Genomic DNA, 17,171 nt, shown 5'->3' on the forward strand with positions numbered 1-17,171 from the left:
TCTCATTTTCAGCTCCCCTTCCAAGTACCTTCTTCCTTCATACATTTGTCAATGCTGTTCAGTTCCTAAGGAGGTCCTTCTGCTTCCCTCTCCTCTCAGCCAGGAATCACTCTTTCCCCATCCACTTAAAAACCTCACAGAAATTGCTTCATTCCATGTATCTGTCTCAATATGAGGAAGAAAAAGTTCTCCCCTCTTCCGAACTGGGTCTACAATCATCCTGTGTCATGGCAGAGACTGGACCTGAACCTTATGACCCTTTGAAGTCCTAGATAACCCAGAACTGTACCAACCTACATGCTTCTTAACACAAAGAGCAAACCTTCAAATCACAACGTTGCGGAATAATTTTAGCTCCTAAATAATATCAAATGCTGACATAGAAAAGAGATGCCTAATATAACCAAAACCAGCATGCCGAGTACTCACCAAATGTCAGATTTTGTGTTATATCCCTGGTGCTTCAGTGCTTCTGGGCTCATGTAGTATGGTGTCCCAGTAAATGTAGTTGCCAGATCACATGAACCCATCAAAAGACGAGAAACTCCAAAGTCCCCTAAAAGTAATAGCAGAAACAATAATTTATTCCTATAAATCTACGCTTATTCTTTGTGTTTATTATTAGACATGTTACAACTGCATAAAAAAAAACCCAAACCTGCCATTATTTTAAAAAATAGTAACACATTTTTCTGTAATTCTTCAAAATGAAAACACCACAAAATCATAGAACTATAAAATTATGTAGATTTGAAAAGGCCCCACAAGGTCATCTGATTCAAACCCCTGGCTCCAAGAGCAGTCTACTTCAAACCTACATGAGGCTGCTCAGGTCCAGGTCCAGCCAAGCTTGAAGCATCCTCAAGGATGGAGATTTCACTACCTCCTTGGGGCTACATCCCTGTGTCTGCCTGTCAAACACATAGAATCATAGAATGGTTTGGGTTGGAAAGGACCTTAAGATCATCCAGTTCCAACCCCCTGCCATGGGCAGGGACACCTCACACCAAACCATGGCCCAAGGCTTTGTCCAACCTGGCCTTGAGCACCACCAGGGATGGGGCATTCACAGCTTCCTTGGGCAACCCATTCCAGTGCCTCACCACCCTCACAGTAAAGAACTTCTTCTTTATATCCAATCTAAACTTCCCCTGTTTAAGTTTTAACCTGTTACCCCTTGTCCTATCACTACAGTCCCTGATGAAGAGTGCCTCTCCAGCATCCTTGTAGCCCTCTTCAGATACATGTTTAACCACAAATCAAAATCCTATATCAGATATGACTTTATTTAAATCTCTTGACTGAGAAAACCCCTACTAGAAACACACTAAAATGTATCTTTAAAAAATACTGAAATCTCACCAATTTTAAGCAGGTTATTCTTCAAAAATATATTCTTGGCTTTCAAATCTCTGTGAAGTATCCGCCTGGAATATAAAAGGAAATTCAACCTCACCCAACTTGAAGCATTCGCAGTCACGTATCAAATATCTCATGTGTTTAACTTGGCTCCTTGATAAGAAGGCCAGCCCACCATTGCTGCAGTCTAACCTTGTAAGTGCCAATGCACAGATGATGGTATATCAACACAGTGATGCATTCACTGAAATATGCAGGATGAGAACCTAAGAAGCCAGGATAAGAATGCACGCAGGGATCCCAGGAATACAGACACAGATGTAACATGAGCTGCAGAGAAAGGGAGAAAGGCAAGTCTTCCTATCTGACTCTTCTGAAAAGCATTATCTCTGACAGAGAATAAGATGTCTCCCAATAGAATAAAGGGTGAGAAAAAACAGCAATAAGAGATTCTCTTATTCAAGGAACTCTTCTTCAGAGAAAATGTATTACTTGCAAGACAAATATGTATATGGAGGAGGGCAGCAGGTCAAATTTTTACAGTAATGGTGTGGAAGAGAAAAACTTAATGAAGACAGATCAAACGAAAAGAAAAAGACAGCCAGCTTTTACAGACTTATTTTTCCATTAAAGACTGAAGCAACATAATAAGCCACACACCATGTGGGGACAAACAGCATCTTCTCCATTCCTTGAAATCTTAATGTGCGACAGTAATTCTCCAGCCCCTTAGGAAAATAAAATACCTCTAGAGTATACAAAACATGCTCTCAATTAATCCTTGTCAATAACTCTTCCAAAAGGGTTCCCTACCATCTCAACTAAACTAGAACTCATCCACTTCTGTGTTGGCAACACCCAGCGTTGGTTAGCAGCTCTGCTCAGGAGGAGTTTAGAATAGTATTTAGTACATACTGGTTATAGAAACTGTATTTACTTACACAAACACAGTAGTCTTTCCTTCATTTATAACAGAGAAAGAAAGCAACTGATGCTCTAAGATTCTTGAGATGGGGGCAGGAAAAACAAATATAATACTAGATTTAAGTTGTTCTGGAGGAATCCTCAATTATTATCTCAAATTCTATTTTAAAAAAGAATAAATTCAATATACTCAGGAACAGGAGAAAAACAGGAAAAAAAAGTGAAAAATGACAACTAGAAGACATTGTAGTATGCATATAGACTGAGCATGGAAAGCAAGCATTTCTATTTTGATGGGTCAAAGAAAAGAGTTCTTTATGTTTCTTATGGCAGTATTTCTAGCTTTTATTATTCTTATTGCCTGAAAGTAATGCTTGTAGAGAAAGGTCTGCACATGGGGTAAAAGGAAAGTTCCATTCAGCTTGTCTCCATTACATCAGTAAGGAAATTAAAGCAAGGTTATATTCATTATTATTTCTTAAGCCTGTATTATGCACACAGTTTTACGCAAATCTGGCTGTAAATTTAGATTCATTCTTTCCTTACCATTCATCATAGAGAGCCTTGAAAGACCTTGACTTCACCAAGCTAGATTTTTCTTGCATGTTTTTGTTAAGCATTGGTGGGTTTTAACCTTTATTATTAGTATTATTACTTTGTAGAAATATAACCACAGACTCTTGAAACCTAAGGGTTTTCTGGATATCTGTCATCTGAATAACAGGTATCTTGAAGTATAAAAACTATCCATTATCCAGAAAGCTTTCAGTAGGATGTTATTTGATAAGAAGATGAAGAGATGATGTTTCGTTTACGTCAGTTTGAATTAGATGCTAATATAAGCCTGCATAATATTGAATAAAGTGTTACACACATTATTTGCATTAACAATAATTATGCTTTCATATATTAACATGACTAAGAAATACTTGCGGTGATTCTTTGGAACTTCCCATGATGATGTCTCCCGATGAAAGCCACTCTATTCTCCCAGCATACAGAATCATAGCATAGTTTGGGTTGGAAGGGACCTTCAAAGCTCATTTAGTCCAACCGCCTGCAATGAGCAGGGACATCTTCAACCAGATCAGGTTGCCCAGAACCACATCCAGCCTGGTCTGGAATGTCTCCAGGGATGGTTCATCCACCAGCTCTCTGGGCAACCTGTGCCAGGGTTTTACCACCCTCATCATAAAGAACTTCCTCGCATCCAGCCTGAATCTCCCTCTTTTAGTTAAAAACCATCACTCCTCGTCCTGTCACAACAGGCCCTGCTATAAAGTCTCTCCCCATCTTTCTTACAGCCCACCTTTTAAGAACTAACAGGCATCACAGGCAAAGAAAAACAATCTGAAAGAGCAAAAAAGACTGGTTTTAAGATAAGTTTCCAGCACAAGAGTTTTCAACAGGTGAAGCTCAGCTGAAGCTGTGTAAGAAGGACACAAAGTGAATAGTCTATGTCTAAACCCAGAACTAATAACTTTTGCTGCTCTGGAATTAAAACTTCCATCCACAGCAGCTGGGTTTTCTACAGAACAGCACAAGAAGTCCAACCCACATGTAATGAACACTTCAAGCTTCTAACTCTAGGGAAAAGTTTTCTTTGCATTAGAACACAGTTCAAACACATATTACAGCTCTTCTCCATAACACTAATGAAATCTAGTCTGACTCATGGAGGGCTATGTTGTTACATTTCAGTAACTCAAATTAATTTCTTTTAAGCCTAATCTTTTCCATTTTCATTACTGTAAAGGTGGTAGGGCACTGGAATGGGCTGCCCAAGGAAGTGGCGAATGCTCCATCCCTGGCAGTGTTCAAGACCAGGCTGGACAGAGCCTTGGGTGACATGGTTTAGTGTGAGGTGTCCCTGCCCATGGCAGGGGGTTGGAACTGGATGATCTTAAGGTCCTTTCCAACCCAAACTATTCTATGATCTATGATTTAAGCTGTTATTTGGCGCTAAACTAATAAAATAAGGATTAAATTTTCCAATAAGCATACAGTCAAATAACATATAATACAATAAATGCAGTACAGGAGAAGTAAATAAAACAAAACTCTCAAGTCATCGGTATGTAACTGGTAAGGTGCTAATAAATAGCTATGGTTCACGAAATGAAAATTAAATGCTGTCTGGAAAATCAAGATGCTCTTAGTAGAGAATTTAATGACTTTACAGGAAATGCATTGATTGGATACATGTATTTACCAAAGAAAGTTCATTTGTAAGATTTTTTTTTTAAGGTTTGAAAGCAAGTAGAAGATGAGGAAAAATAAAGAGAATAGTAGACAAAAGGGAAAACAAGAGACAAAAGAGGCGTGAGGAAATACAATGAAAGACAAAAAGAATAACTTGTACAGTAGAGTAGAGCACTTCAATTGGAAGGGACCTACAGTGATTATCTAATCCAAATGCAATGTTGTTATTATCAACAACCAAGTTGGTGCTTTCAACCCAATCTTGTTTTCTCAATACTCGCGCAGGTTAGACGACTATGGATTCTAGTTTACATTCAGCTTGAAAACAATCTGAACGCTCATCTCCAGACTGTGGGTGTAACCTGCCCTTCAAACATGAACAGCTTCTTCCCCCCTGGCTGTATTAATAATTTAAGTGATTATTTTAGGCAGATTAGCTCATCTCACCAAAACCAACAACCATCCTTAGCCTCTGCTAAGACAGTCATTGCAGCGGTGACATTCTTATTTCTAAAAGTTTAATAGGGATAATAGCACAAATAGTTCAGCTTTCGGGCTACAGTGCTCTTCAGAAAGGATTCTCTGTCTTGTTGATTAATGTGACATTTCAGAGCTGCCAATAGGGAAAAGCAACAGGGAGGAGACAGGGGAAAGGAGATGCTGAAAGCCGGGTTAACTTTGGAAAAGCCAGTAGGAAAGGAGCCTGGTATTCCCCTTTACTCAGCCATTCCTCCAGATCTCAATGTGGGTGGCCATTTCTTCCTGGCTCAGCACAGCACTCAGTCTCCCTCATACCATGCTAAACAGTCCCACCTACCTCAAAGGAGACAGCACTTTACACAGGAAGGGGACAAAAGAGGGTTCATGCATATCCTGACAATGAAGGAAATGTTTAAATCACCGAAGTCAGCCTCCCTAATCAGATTGCAGGCAAGAACTACGCTCACAGAGATGACCAGGTAGGTATTCACCTGTATCTGCCCCTGCTCAAACCAAGTGTGAGCTCCACACACCACTGTCCGGATGACCTGAAGTAATTATTCAGGTTAATCTTTGATATGCTGCTAAAGGGGTGTCTGTTTTCAAGGAACATATGTATGTAACTTCACTGATTTTACTGGGAGTACCTCAAGCATATAAATTGGATCCTGCACATTAAATACCTGCAAGAGATCCTTGTTGTCCCCCCCTTGAAAAATGACTTTATTTTAACCTTTTAATCCATTTTCTTCTAACAATACTTAATGATTTCTGTTGTGCTGAATTTTTCACCTGGCTCTTAGAAAAAGTGTGTCTAACACTGAAAGACATCTACCACTGCGCTGCTAAAAGACATAATGCACAGTGTTCTTGCAGGATAGATAATTAATTATACTTTAGGTGTATGACTACATATTATATATGTATATATATACTATATATCAATACAAGACAATCCATACAGTTTCATTTCTGTTTTTCTGCAACTAGTTGGTAAGTCTACTCCCTCCCCTCCCAAGCTAAGCACTCTCATATTAGATGACTGTACCTTTCATGCATATAGTTGACTCCGAGTAACAACTGTATAAACCACTCTAATATTTGCCTTTGAGCGAATATCTTCCCAGATTCTTTGTACTCTTGGATTTTGAAGTCTAGATCTCCACCCTGAAAAATACCACAACATATTTGTACATTTAAAGTAAGGTTTTCAAGTGTCACCTTCTTCAGCAAAGTACAGGACTCCGCTTTCTTAGACCTTCAGGGTCCCTACCATGTAGTCTATAAAACTCATGCTTGCAAACAGATTCTGAACTCTCCCAGCACCAAAAGTATTCACAACTGAGAATCAAAATGAGCTCAAACAATCTGGCTGCAGAGGAAAAGCAGGTCAGTTTTACCTTGCTGTTACACAACAACAAAGTATTTCAACTGTTCTCACTTCATGTCACCCACCTTTACACACGTGCATCTGAGCCCGTCACCTCAAACTCCCTTTATAGTTAACACAAAGGAACAGACACTGCAGTCAAGAGACCCTGTTGTTTGTTATGCTGAAATACCCACATCAGCATAAAAGAAACCATGCTGTTCTCTTAACAATAAAACACAACGTTCTTAATCACAACACTCTGCCCCTCTTTCAAATCACTTGTATTGGAAACCATAGAAAATTGAAGCTTCAAGATTCTCTAGCATGTGTTATTGTCAATACTTTATGAAAACGACACTTGGCCTTGGAGCAACGCTAGAAATGGAGCAATATGACACACAGGAGGCAGTGAAAACAAACCAGAAATACATACAGGAAAAGACTACTTGCAAGTTCCAAGTCAGACATTTGTTAAGAAACAGTTGAAAACCAGCATGACAAAAGAGGGGGTTGAGGAGAATTATATCAAAACTGTTCATTTTGCTAAAAAAGATGATTGTCAACCCAGTTTATAAAATAAATGGATTTTGTCTGCAAAACGCTCATTAGTGGCAAGCACTGTGTTGAAGTAGCAAACCTCAGGGAAAAGAGACTGAGTCTCACTGTACTCTAGTGAATAACTACCTTACATCAGGACCGCTTATTCTCCATAAATCATTACTTCTACGTTACATGTTCTGCATAAAATGAGAAGTTTCATGTGCCATATACAAGAAAATAGTTTAGCCTATACAGCATTACCTGTACCACCACTTCCCCTCATCAACCCTTCCCACTGTTGACTCTCAACATTTTATGATCTCTTCAGCATTTCTTGGTTTTCTGTTCCTAACAGAAATGGATGCTGGATGCCAGAGCGGGACTCTTCATCAGGAACTGTGGTGACAGGACAAGGGGTGATGGGTTCAAACTGAAACAGGGGAAGTTCAGGTTAGATCTAAGGCAGAAGTTCTTCCCTGTGAGGGTGCTGAGGCGCTGGCACAGGGTGCCCAGAGAAGCTGTGGCTGCCCCATCCCTGGCAGTGTTCAAGGCCAGGTTGGACACAGGGGCTTGGAGCAACCTGGTCTGGTGTGAGGTGTCCCTGCCCATGGCAGGGGGTTGGAACTGGATGATCCTAAGGTCTTTTCCAACCCAACCCACTCTGTGATTCTAACACCACAGTGCTTCATACTGCTGCTACAAATCAAGCGGGTTCTGTCTTTGCAGATCCACACATTTCTGCCCTGTACTTCGAATGAGTTTGTAGTAATCTCTGTGGTCTCTAAGTCACAACATTCAAGTGTGGAGGGTCAAAACAGAAAGACAATGTTTTGTTATCTATGCAAAATGTGTTTCCTGACAATTTCCTGCAATTGATTTTAATTGCAATGCCTGAATCATCTTGCTCACTAGGGAAGGGAATATGGCTTCAGCTCCCCATATGCCTCCCTGCCACAGCCCACAGGGAACCTCTTCTGGGAACTTGGAGCTCTCCACAGCTGCTTCCCCTTTGCAACTCCAAATGTTCAGCAGCTTCCCCCTGGTTGCTTGCAGCAAAGCAGAGGAAGGAAAGACAAATCGACTGTCACAGACAATCCAGAGCCGACTGCAGCAATAGCCTAGAGGGCCTATAGCTATAGGGGCTGCTCAAACGTGTCAGCTGGCTACTGGCCCCGAGGGACTATCCAGGTGAGCACAAAGTGCAGCAGCCTGCAATTACTGTTTCTCCCTGTCCCATTGTGTCCCCTCTCTTGATCACACATTGCCATGAAAGACGCAAAGAAGTATAGGACCTACAGATTCAGGCTAGTGAATACTCTCTTAGGTTGGGGATATTTCCTTTTTTAAGCCTAAGGAGAACAAAAGTGGTCGAATAAAGTACTGCACATGCCCTCAGGTAACTGCATGGCTTTTAGCTTCAAGCAGAAAAGACTGGTCTCAATGTCCTACAATTAATTTCACCTTGATTTTTTGTCTAAAAAAGGAAAACAAAAAATACATCATAAAAGATGAAACACTGCTGCCACGGAACTTTGAAGAAGTTTGTTAACCCAATTTTGCATTTGGGACAGTCAGTATAATGAAGTTCATAAGAAATGGATTTTAACAAATTAAGTACATAGGGAGTTTCCAAGCTGCAGTTTCCATTTAAATATCAAGAATATCAAACACACCAGTAATCTATTTAAAACAGCTTAGCATCTGGAGCTGCTAACGTGAACAGCCACTGATTGCTTTAGTTACTCCTTTTGCCGAGACTTCTTTAGTGCATGTATACTCACATCACAGCTGAAAGCACAGTAAAGAGACAGAAATAATTGTTGGGGGGAAAGTACAACTAATTCTGGCTTATCATGTCATCAAATTATGCAACTTTTTAAGTAACTACTTTGTAAAAACTGTATTTTATTGAAGCAGAATTTACATTACAAGGCTCATGTAGGCACATTTTTGTTTGACATTTGCCTTGTCTGCCAGTATTTATATTGCCTGCAATAAAGCTAAAATAAAATAAAATCAAATAAACAAAATAAATAAATAAATAAATATTATTTTAGCTAAAATAAAGCTTTTGATTTGGGAAAAGAAGCTCAACAAGATCAAAACAGAACACATATTTCTTTTCTGTAATTCTGAATGAATTCAGTTATGATAAAAGACACTGAGCTGAGCAACAGGGACCGATGTCCTCTTTTGTTCACAGCACAGGTATAGCATGGGGCAGCTGCATAGGAGGCTCACTCTGTGCTATTCATGCAAGAATTAACAAAGCACTGTGGCTAATGAATAAGTCACAGTACTCTGGAGCAAACAGAAGGCTCAGGGGATAGTTCTGTTTCCATGCCAACTTCATGTTTATTCTGTGTTTTGAGTCTGCCCAAGAGTACCAATTACTGCAAATCTGGTAATTATTCTATGCATGAGGAACTGAATGAGCTAGACTTCCAAACAAGGATCAGGTAGCAATACATTTTCTCTCATTTTCAATTTATGTCTGATTTAATCATGTATCTTTTAGGTAAAAAAGTCCAAATCCCACCACATACAAAGGTAGGTTGTAGATAAGTCAATATCACAGAATCATAGAATAATTAGGGTTGAAAAGGACCTTAAGATCATCCAGTTCCAACCCCCCTGCCGTGGGCAGGGACACCTCACACCAAACCATGGCACCCAAGGCTCTGTCCAACCTGGCCTTGAACACCACCAGGGATGGAGCATTCACAACTTCCTTGAGCAACCCATTCCAGTGCCTCACCACCCTCACAGTAAAGAACTTCATTCTTATATCCAATCTAAACTTCCCCTGGTTAAGTTTGAACCCGTTACCCCTTGTCCTATCACTACAGTCCCTAATGAAGAGTCCCTCCCCAGCATCCTTATAGGACCCCTTCAGATATGAAGGCATGTCTTCTGAAAATACTCTAACTAAAATAGAAAAGCACTATATGAAACTTGCTTTGTATTTTCCTTGTCTGAACATTTGATTAAATACACTGTAATTGCTTAAATGCAATGATACTACTTATTATGTCCTTTTGGGAAAGATCAGAAGCCCATCTGCGTGGATCAACTTTCATTCTGGCGTGACCTAGTAGACTCAAACCTGAAAAGATTCAGCTGCACAATGAACACATCCATTTCCTCCTCCTTCCTTTGCCTTGCTCTAATACATTCTCACGTGTTTGAGTTTATGACTCCCAGTTCCAAAGGTTATTCTGCACCAAAACATTTCCATGCAGGGCAGTCGACTTGATAAAAGAAATACTGAGGTGCTACAGCAGCTCATGATTACCCTGGTGACTCCTACCATGCTCTTTTTTATTCATCTATAACTTTACCCCAGATGGGAAAGAACTAAAAACAAAGAGAGACAGAGACTGAACAGCAGTGGACAAAAGGAGCTAGTCCAGCTCTATAATGCTGTTGAAAGAGGCTCCTTTATTTCTATAGGTTTAACTGATCTCATGTTGTCCCACTTTCTGCCACTAGTATAGAGAAGATTAATCTTAGGGTATGGTAATATCTGGGCAGTTTGAATAATCCTTCAGTTTTGAGCTCTGGATTTCCACAGAGAGTTGGCAACACTCTCAAGCCCCAGCTGTCAGACATGCAGGGAATGATGCAAAGAGCTTCTGCATGGCTGTCAAAATAATATGTGAACAAATATTCACATTGAATAACAGCAATAAATAGGCATTTAACTGTCATCAAAGACAGCTTCTAAGGAATCAGTGACTGGCAAGAACCGGACTTCTTTAACTTTAACGCCAAAGCCAAATGCTTGGAGAAATGTGGTTAGTTGATACAAGTCTGATTTGTGGACAGGTACCCCAGCAGCCCAAGATCATTAGCTTCCAAAGCATTTGAAAGGTCTATCAGAGCACAACTGACGAGTCTGCTTCACAGGTTTGTATAAAGATCGCTGTAGGTACATCCATATTTAATACAATGTAGGCTCTTGTTTTCTATAAACCCTTAAAAAGCTGGCTTAAATATGTTTACATTCTTATTTTAAAGCCCTAAGACAGATTTAAGCAATGTGCTTTAATATTTGTTGTATCTGCTACATCCTGGTCTTTGACATGCTCTATTCTTCACTTCATAAAGACAATGCTGCTACCAAACTCACTATCCACATGATCAGGCTTAAGCTTCTTGTAATCCCCTCCAAATCACAAGTGAGTTTTCCCTTCCTCATTTACATCAGATTTCATACCACGTCCCCACACTCCTCTCATCCTGTCTTACCTATCAATGGTAGGTACATACATGGCACAACCTTTCTGAGCTCACTCACAGATCTGGTAATGAGTCTGCATTTAAATCTTTCTTATCATGCTGATTACAATGAACAAAACGAACTTGTGTTTAAAAATTCCTCTTCTGGGGTTTGTTTGCCCATGAGCAATGTGCCTCACATGAGCAGATAACATTGCTTACTTGAGATACAACCAACAAGGAACGGGCAATGCCACAGGTAACAAATGGAAAGTAAAATCAAATTAAAACATTAAAAAGACTGGGCTAGGCTTCTTTCAAGACTCTGTTTTAAAGCACACACCCTGTCAAATCGCTCCCAAGTAAGCCACAAGTCTCACCTCACAGTATTCAGTGATAATGCAGAAACCATCTTGCTCCACAAAGCTTGCATAAAACCTGACAATGGCTGGATGGTCTAATTTGGAGAGTAGCTGTGCTTCCAGATTTGCTTCAACTGTTTCATTAGGCTTTAAGTCTCCAACAGAGATTGCCTTTAGAACCTTTCTAGAGGAAAAAAAGAAATCTTTATATTAATCAAACCTGAAAAAAGATCAACTATAAAATCATGTAATGCTCAAAAAAAAGTCGGAATTTCTTAAAATGCAAAATAACACAAACCAAATATTTGGCAACATGAAATGATGAGGAAAATATGGGCAAACAGAAGAATGCCTTAAAATGCAAATAAATATGTTAGTCACCACAGCGATCAAACAACGCTTTAAATATACTGTTTCCAAGTATTTTTCCCTGCACTGTTTCCTTCATGACATGTTTTCAGTGCTACGGATTAATGCATAATAACAAACATAAATAAAAAGTCAAATCGAAGTGATTTCAAACCCACTCGCAGCATATGCTCGATATTCACGTGTGAAATAAGAAGCAGCGAGGAACTGGTTTTGCTGCTCTTGCCAAAGTCTCTCCATGGAAGCATGAGGAAAATCACACGGAGGGTAGCATTCCTGTGACAGTTCTTCTGGTGATAAACCCAGGATGCCTCTTCCTTTTCCCCTGAAAATCAGCCTGCCCTTCACCTGAACCCCTAAGCAAAAAGAGCACATCTGGATTTGGGGCTGAGACTTCATTCAACTGTTTTGATGGACTCTAAGCTTTCAGTGTTCAGCATTGTGAATGTGAATGCGCCAGAGGAGAATTTGTAGTTCAGACTTAGCTCTATACAAGAACCTGGAGCTAGGGAGTTTACTGTCAACTTGGCCTGGAGAAAAGGGCGCTTGAGGAAGCATGTTTTGCTGTGATCTTCATGATGAAATGTTTAAAAGAGGCATACAGCACCCAAAGGGATACCATTTCCACCTCCTTTACCAGCACTGAAGTACAGATCTATGTGGTCAATGTCTGAAGATGCTGTTTGACACTACTGGAGAATATCATAGCATTTTACTAAAACAAAGCGATGAATTTCCAGTAACTTTTGAATACATGGAAGTCAAGTTCCACACTGAAGCGATGTCTTCACCGTCCTTTTAGTAATTATCCCATTCAACACTGCATGCTTGTAAAGTCACAGTAGCTACACATGACAGCAATAAAACTACAGTAATTTGCTTGATCGAAGGAAAAAAAAGCTGTATTTCTTCATAAAAAGATTTCTTCCTCAATCTCACCCAGCAGTTTCTGACTAACAACGCATGAATTTCAATGTAAACTTCCCTAACCCCCATCTGGCAGCGTGATGAACAAAATATACTGTTGGATTTGCCTGCATCTCTCCAGACAAGCTTCATGCTACACAGACAGGCTAATACATACTGCAATCTTGTCATCATTGACGCGGGGACATTACCCCTTCCTTCATCTAGATCACACCACGGAACTGACAAGCGAGTCCTTTTTAAACACCACTTAAGACAAGTTTCTTGTGTACACAAGACAACTATAAAAGCCTCCTGTGTGGATGTGTAGGGACAGCTTGTCATCTTAGTCACTCGGTGATTCTGAAGCTGTCATCAGCTGTCACATAACAAGGCAGGCGTTTTTCTTCTTTAAAGTCATTCCCAGAAGAAGGAATCAGGAGAATGCACTTTTTGTAAACACATTTTGGGTTGCTGCTACACAATGTTAATTCATACCCAGATCTGGAAGTCGTGTGCATCTATGCAATTAAGACGAAGCATTGGTGCATACTGTTTCTGTATGTAGATAAGGTTTGACTTTACTGCATTTAATACAAGGAATATAACCAGGCTCCAGGTTAAATGCAAAGCTTTTAATGTCTACTTTAGTAAATACACTTCAAAATTGAAAACGCATACTTAAAAAGCCTCTGTATTAAGTAGAATCATAGAATCATAGAAGTAATCGTAAGTCATTAATCATAAGTATTGACCAGAAAGTTATGTCAGTCTCAGAAGCCTCTCAGAAAGAATGGACAACTCCTCATCTAAAGTGGCTATTTTCTGATAGCTTTAGAAGAAAACCATGGAGCTAAAAGTCTTCAGTCAGAGATTCATCTGTATAAATGAACTATACTTTTCAATGCACGAAACACTCAAAGAGTGCTTAAATTCATTCTACCCCATTTCAGTATTTACACAAGTAACTTCTACCCAAACAGGCAGCTAAAATTGACACTTTCTGTGATTTACAAGATAACTGAAATTTGGCATCTCTGCTGATGTCAGATAGGTCCATAAACTGATAAAAGATTAGCAACCACAAGAAATAACAAACTTCTCCTAGCTAAAGAATCCTGACTGCATTTCCCCTCTATCAAGAGAATCCAGACCTATGCTTTGAAGGAGACAGTGTTTCTGTTTCTATGATCCAACCACCTGCATTTTAAGGTTGGTTTATAGTAAGGAGTAGGTTATCATTGCTCATAATTCAGCCATAATACTTGCATATCATCTGCTGAAAATCTGCCTGTACTTAACAGTTTAGAAGCATAGGTAACACAAGGTATTTTAAACAAACCTTTGTGACACGAACATTTATTATGAATATTGGGAATAACAGCCTGCCCTGTTTTGTCAAGACTCCATCTGGAGTATAACAGGTTCATCTGAAAGTCAAGATTCTTCATAAACCCTACACCTGTATTTCCTGCAGGATTTAAAATGTCCAAAACCATCTGCATGAACTAAGAAATCATAGATATAAGTGGTACATACTGAAAAACAGGTAGAACAACTAAAACGTTGGTGCCTTTCAAATACACTTTACCCCTTTTGATATAATGCTAGAACAGATGAACTAATTCAAATTTATCTATTTATTCTTATAAATAAATGTCCCTAAAGACAAGGTAAAATGGCAGCGAACACACAACCAGAAACCTTGGTTATAGAAGTGCTAGCAGATTTCTTAAATACAGAACAATACCCTCCAGATTTTAACTGCGTAGGGAAAGAAAACCCCAAACCAACCAACCTAGCCTTGCAATTTAACAGCACAGACACTTTGAACTTGATCTCGAACTGACCACAGCTGAATCTTGCAGTGAATGCATTTGCATCTTAAGAGCAAGAAGTTCCATGTTCACTATTTATACGCAATCCTGGAGGAAGCCGAGTATGGTGCAGGGAATAGCATCACAGTGGGAAAACTACATGAGAGAGAAGTTTGCTCCCTAAAATACAGTGAGCAGCTGCCCTGTCTCAGCAGTGCCTTGGCAGGATCCCAGACTTCCCCCAGGAACACCTTCTGGCTTTCATCAGCAGATCCTTTTTGGCTTACACAGTCACGCTTTGAAGTGCAGCCAGACCAGTGCAATAGCACGGAGCAAATGCGGATAAATAGAGCAAGACTTAAACCAAGAGGAAAACAAGCACGAAGGTGGAATCCTCCAGGACACAGACAAACGGTGGGAATCCCTTTTGGAGCATCACTAGTGACTGACAATGTTCCACAGCAGTGTTTATCTCGGTCGGTTTGCACCAATCTAAAATTAAACATTTTACTAACCATCTGCTATTTGTTTATGCTGATGACACACTTTATTATTACATAATTTGCTTTACTGGATCAGATGCAGCTCTTAGAAGAAGGCAGCCTTTCACAAAATGCACTCCGCTTTTGGACCAAACCGTGACATGAATTATCAACCAGGTACATTTGCTTGCGGATAATGAAGTAAAAGAAACCTATCTCTTTATATGTCCAGATAAACAGGTCTTCGAGAATAGCAAAGAGAAGGTGTGTTCTAGGAATACAGGGTCAAAATCTGGATTTTTGTCATCAAATAGACACTTCATTTTACACAGGCGGTTGTTTAGCTTTAATTGCAACCTGAGATTAGCAAGACCTGCTAGCAGGTAAGCAGTCTGCAAAGCAGGGAGCTTGTCATTCCATTTAGTTCCTATTTCCAAGTTGTCAGTGTAGAGACTTGTGCCATAACCCACAGCTGTGTATTGTATTTCTGTCCACTCTGACCTTTGTAGAACTGTATCTTCATCCTCGTAACTCCTCAGTACAAGGACTAGATGTGAGTCTGTAAAAACATATCATCTCATACCAGCTCTGTCATTAGGTCTGCAACTGGTCATAAACAATAAAGTTAAAGGAGTGCCTAACTAATGAAGTCTTACATTCTGTTTATCAAATGGCAAAGAGAGAAGGTCTGGTACTAAAAATGGGGACCAAAATGAAGAAGAGGCAACAACCCCCATAGAATCACGGGATGATTTGGGCTGGAAGGGACCTTAAAGCTCACCCAGTTCCAACCCCTCCCATGGGCAGGGACACCTCACACCAGACCAGGTTGCTCCAAGCCCCTGTGTCCAACCTGGCCTTGAACACTGCCAGGGATGGGGCAGCCACAGCTTCTCTGGGCACCCTGTGCCAGCGCCTCAGCACCCTCACAGGGAAGAACTTCTGCCTAAGAGCTCATCTCAGTCTCCCCTCTGGCAGGTTAAAGCCATTCCCCTTGGCCTGTCCCTACAGTCCCTTGTCCAAAGCCCCTCTCCAGGTTTCCTGTAGGTCCCCTTAAGGTATCAAAAGGCCACAGTAAGTCATTTCAACACCTTAAGGTATGTATACTTTAAGGCCTTTTATACACAAATTTGGTCTCTAAAACAGCTCCCACAGTATTAAAGCTGTTTGGGAAGTTCAGTAACAAGGATATCACATATCAAGGATTTCATATGGCACCCTATTGCCTGGAATCTGCTCCCTCACTTAGGCTGATATTCTAGTTCCACTGTAATTTTCATCTAATCCTTACACCATCATACACACAGCTATCCCGTTACCAACAGTCTTACCAGATTTCTCTGCCTGGCGTCAGTGACTGGTTTTCCTACAGTTTACACCTTACTAACAGAAATTCAGATAGCCATTCTTTCCATTTTATCCATTATATTTGGAGCAACAGTAGCTGCACGCTCAGACATGTTAATGATATGTGTCTATTGTAGAGAAAGAAGCAGGTGGTGAAAACATGGGATGCAAAAAGTCGCCATACACAAATCAGTCCTACCTAGAATGAATACCTGGTTTTAGCTAAGGAAGGAAACATTCACAGGAAATTAAGAGCCCATGATTTCTTAGGGAAAATCAAGAATATTCCCACCTTTCCAGTGTAAAAGAAACGAGCGCCATTTGCTATTCTTACTTACATATATATGTTTAGTCATTAACCAAAACATTACAAACCTAAGCATTACTACACAACTTCTCAAATCATATCTTGGCTTCCTTATATCTTCCCATTACTGATGCATTAGTAGAGCTGTAAACCCATTTCAATCCTAAGTGTTGCTACACAACTCCTTGAATCAAGTGCTGGGCTTTGTTTGTCATCCCCATGAAGGCTACTGACGTATTAGTAAAGCCCTAACAGTCATCAACGATTGTTTTGACCCATCCTCCAAAACAGCCTCTTCATGCAGTGCATCAACATTGAGAACTAACCCCTGAGTTAAACACTAAGAATTCAATCGCTATATGAGCATTGTAATATCTGTAAATGGATTAAATATCACTTCATGCTTTGAATAAGCACCTGAATTTAACTGTGCTTATCTTGAACGGTGATGAGATGGTGTAAATTTCTACGTGAAATGAATGA

General features: G+C 40.0%; 1 protein-coding gene across 2 annotated transcripts in view; it reads right to left on the reverse strand.

Annotated features, from left to right (window-relative positions):
* NEK11 (NIMA related kinase 11) overlaps positions 1-17,171 on the reverse strand; it is a 69,188-nt gene that overhangs the window by 39,944 nt on the left and 12,073 nt on the right. For both annotated transcript variants that reach the window (XM_061464565.1, XM_061464566.1), the window contains 4 exons: positions 11,479-11,644; positions 6,014-6,132; positions 1,363-1,427; positions 430-556 (listed from right to left, as the gene is read on the reverse strand). In XM_061464565.1, coding sequence (XP_061320549.1) covers positions 430-556; positions 1,363-1,427; positions 6,014-6,132; positions 11,479-11,644 — 477 coding nt within the window. The remainder of the gene's footprint in view (positions 1-429; positions 557-1,362; positions 1,428-6,013; positions 6,133-11,478; positions 11,645-17,171) is intronic.

The sequence above is a fragment of the Pezoporus flaviventris genome, unplaced genomic scaffold (genome assembly GCF_033815535.1).
Source record: "Pezoporus flaviventris isolate CSIRO_AGI_PZ_B2104156 unplaced genomic scaffold, CSIRO_AGI_Pfla_v1 ptg000037l, whole genome shotgun sequence".
Taxonomy (NCBI): Eukaryota; Metazoa; Chordata; class Aves; order Psittaciformes; family Psittacidae; genus Pezoporus; species Pezoporus flaviventris.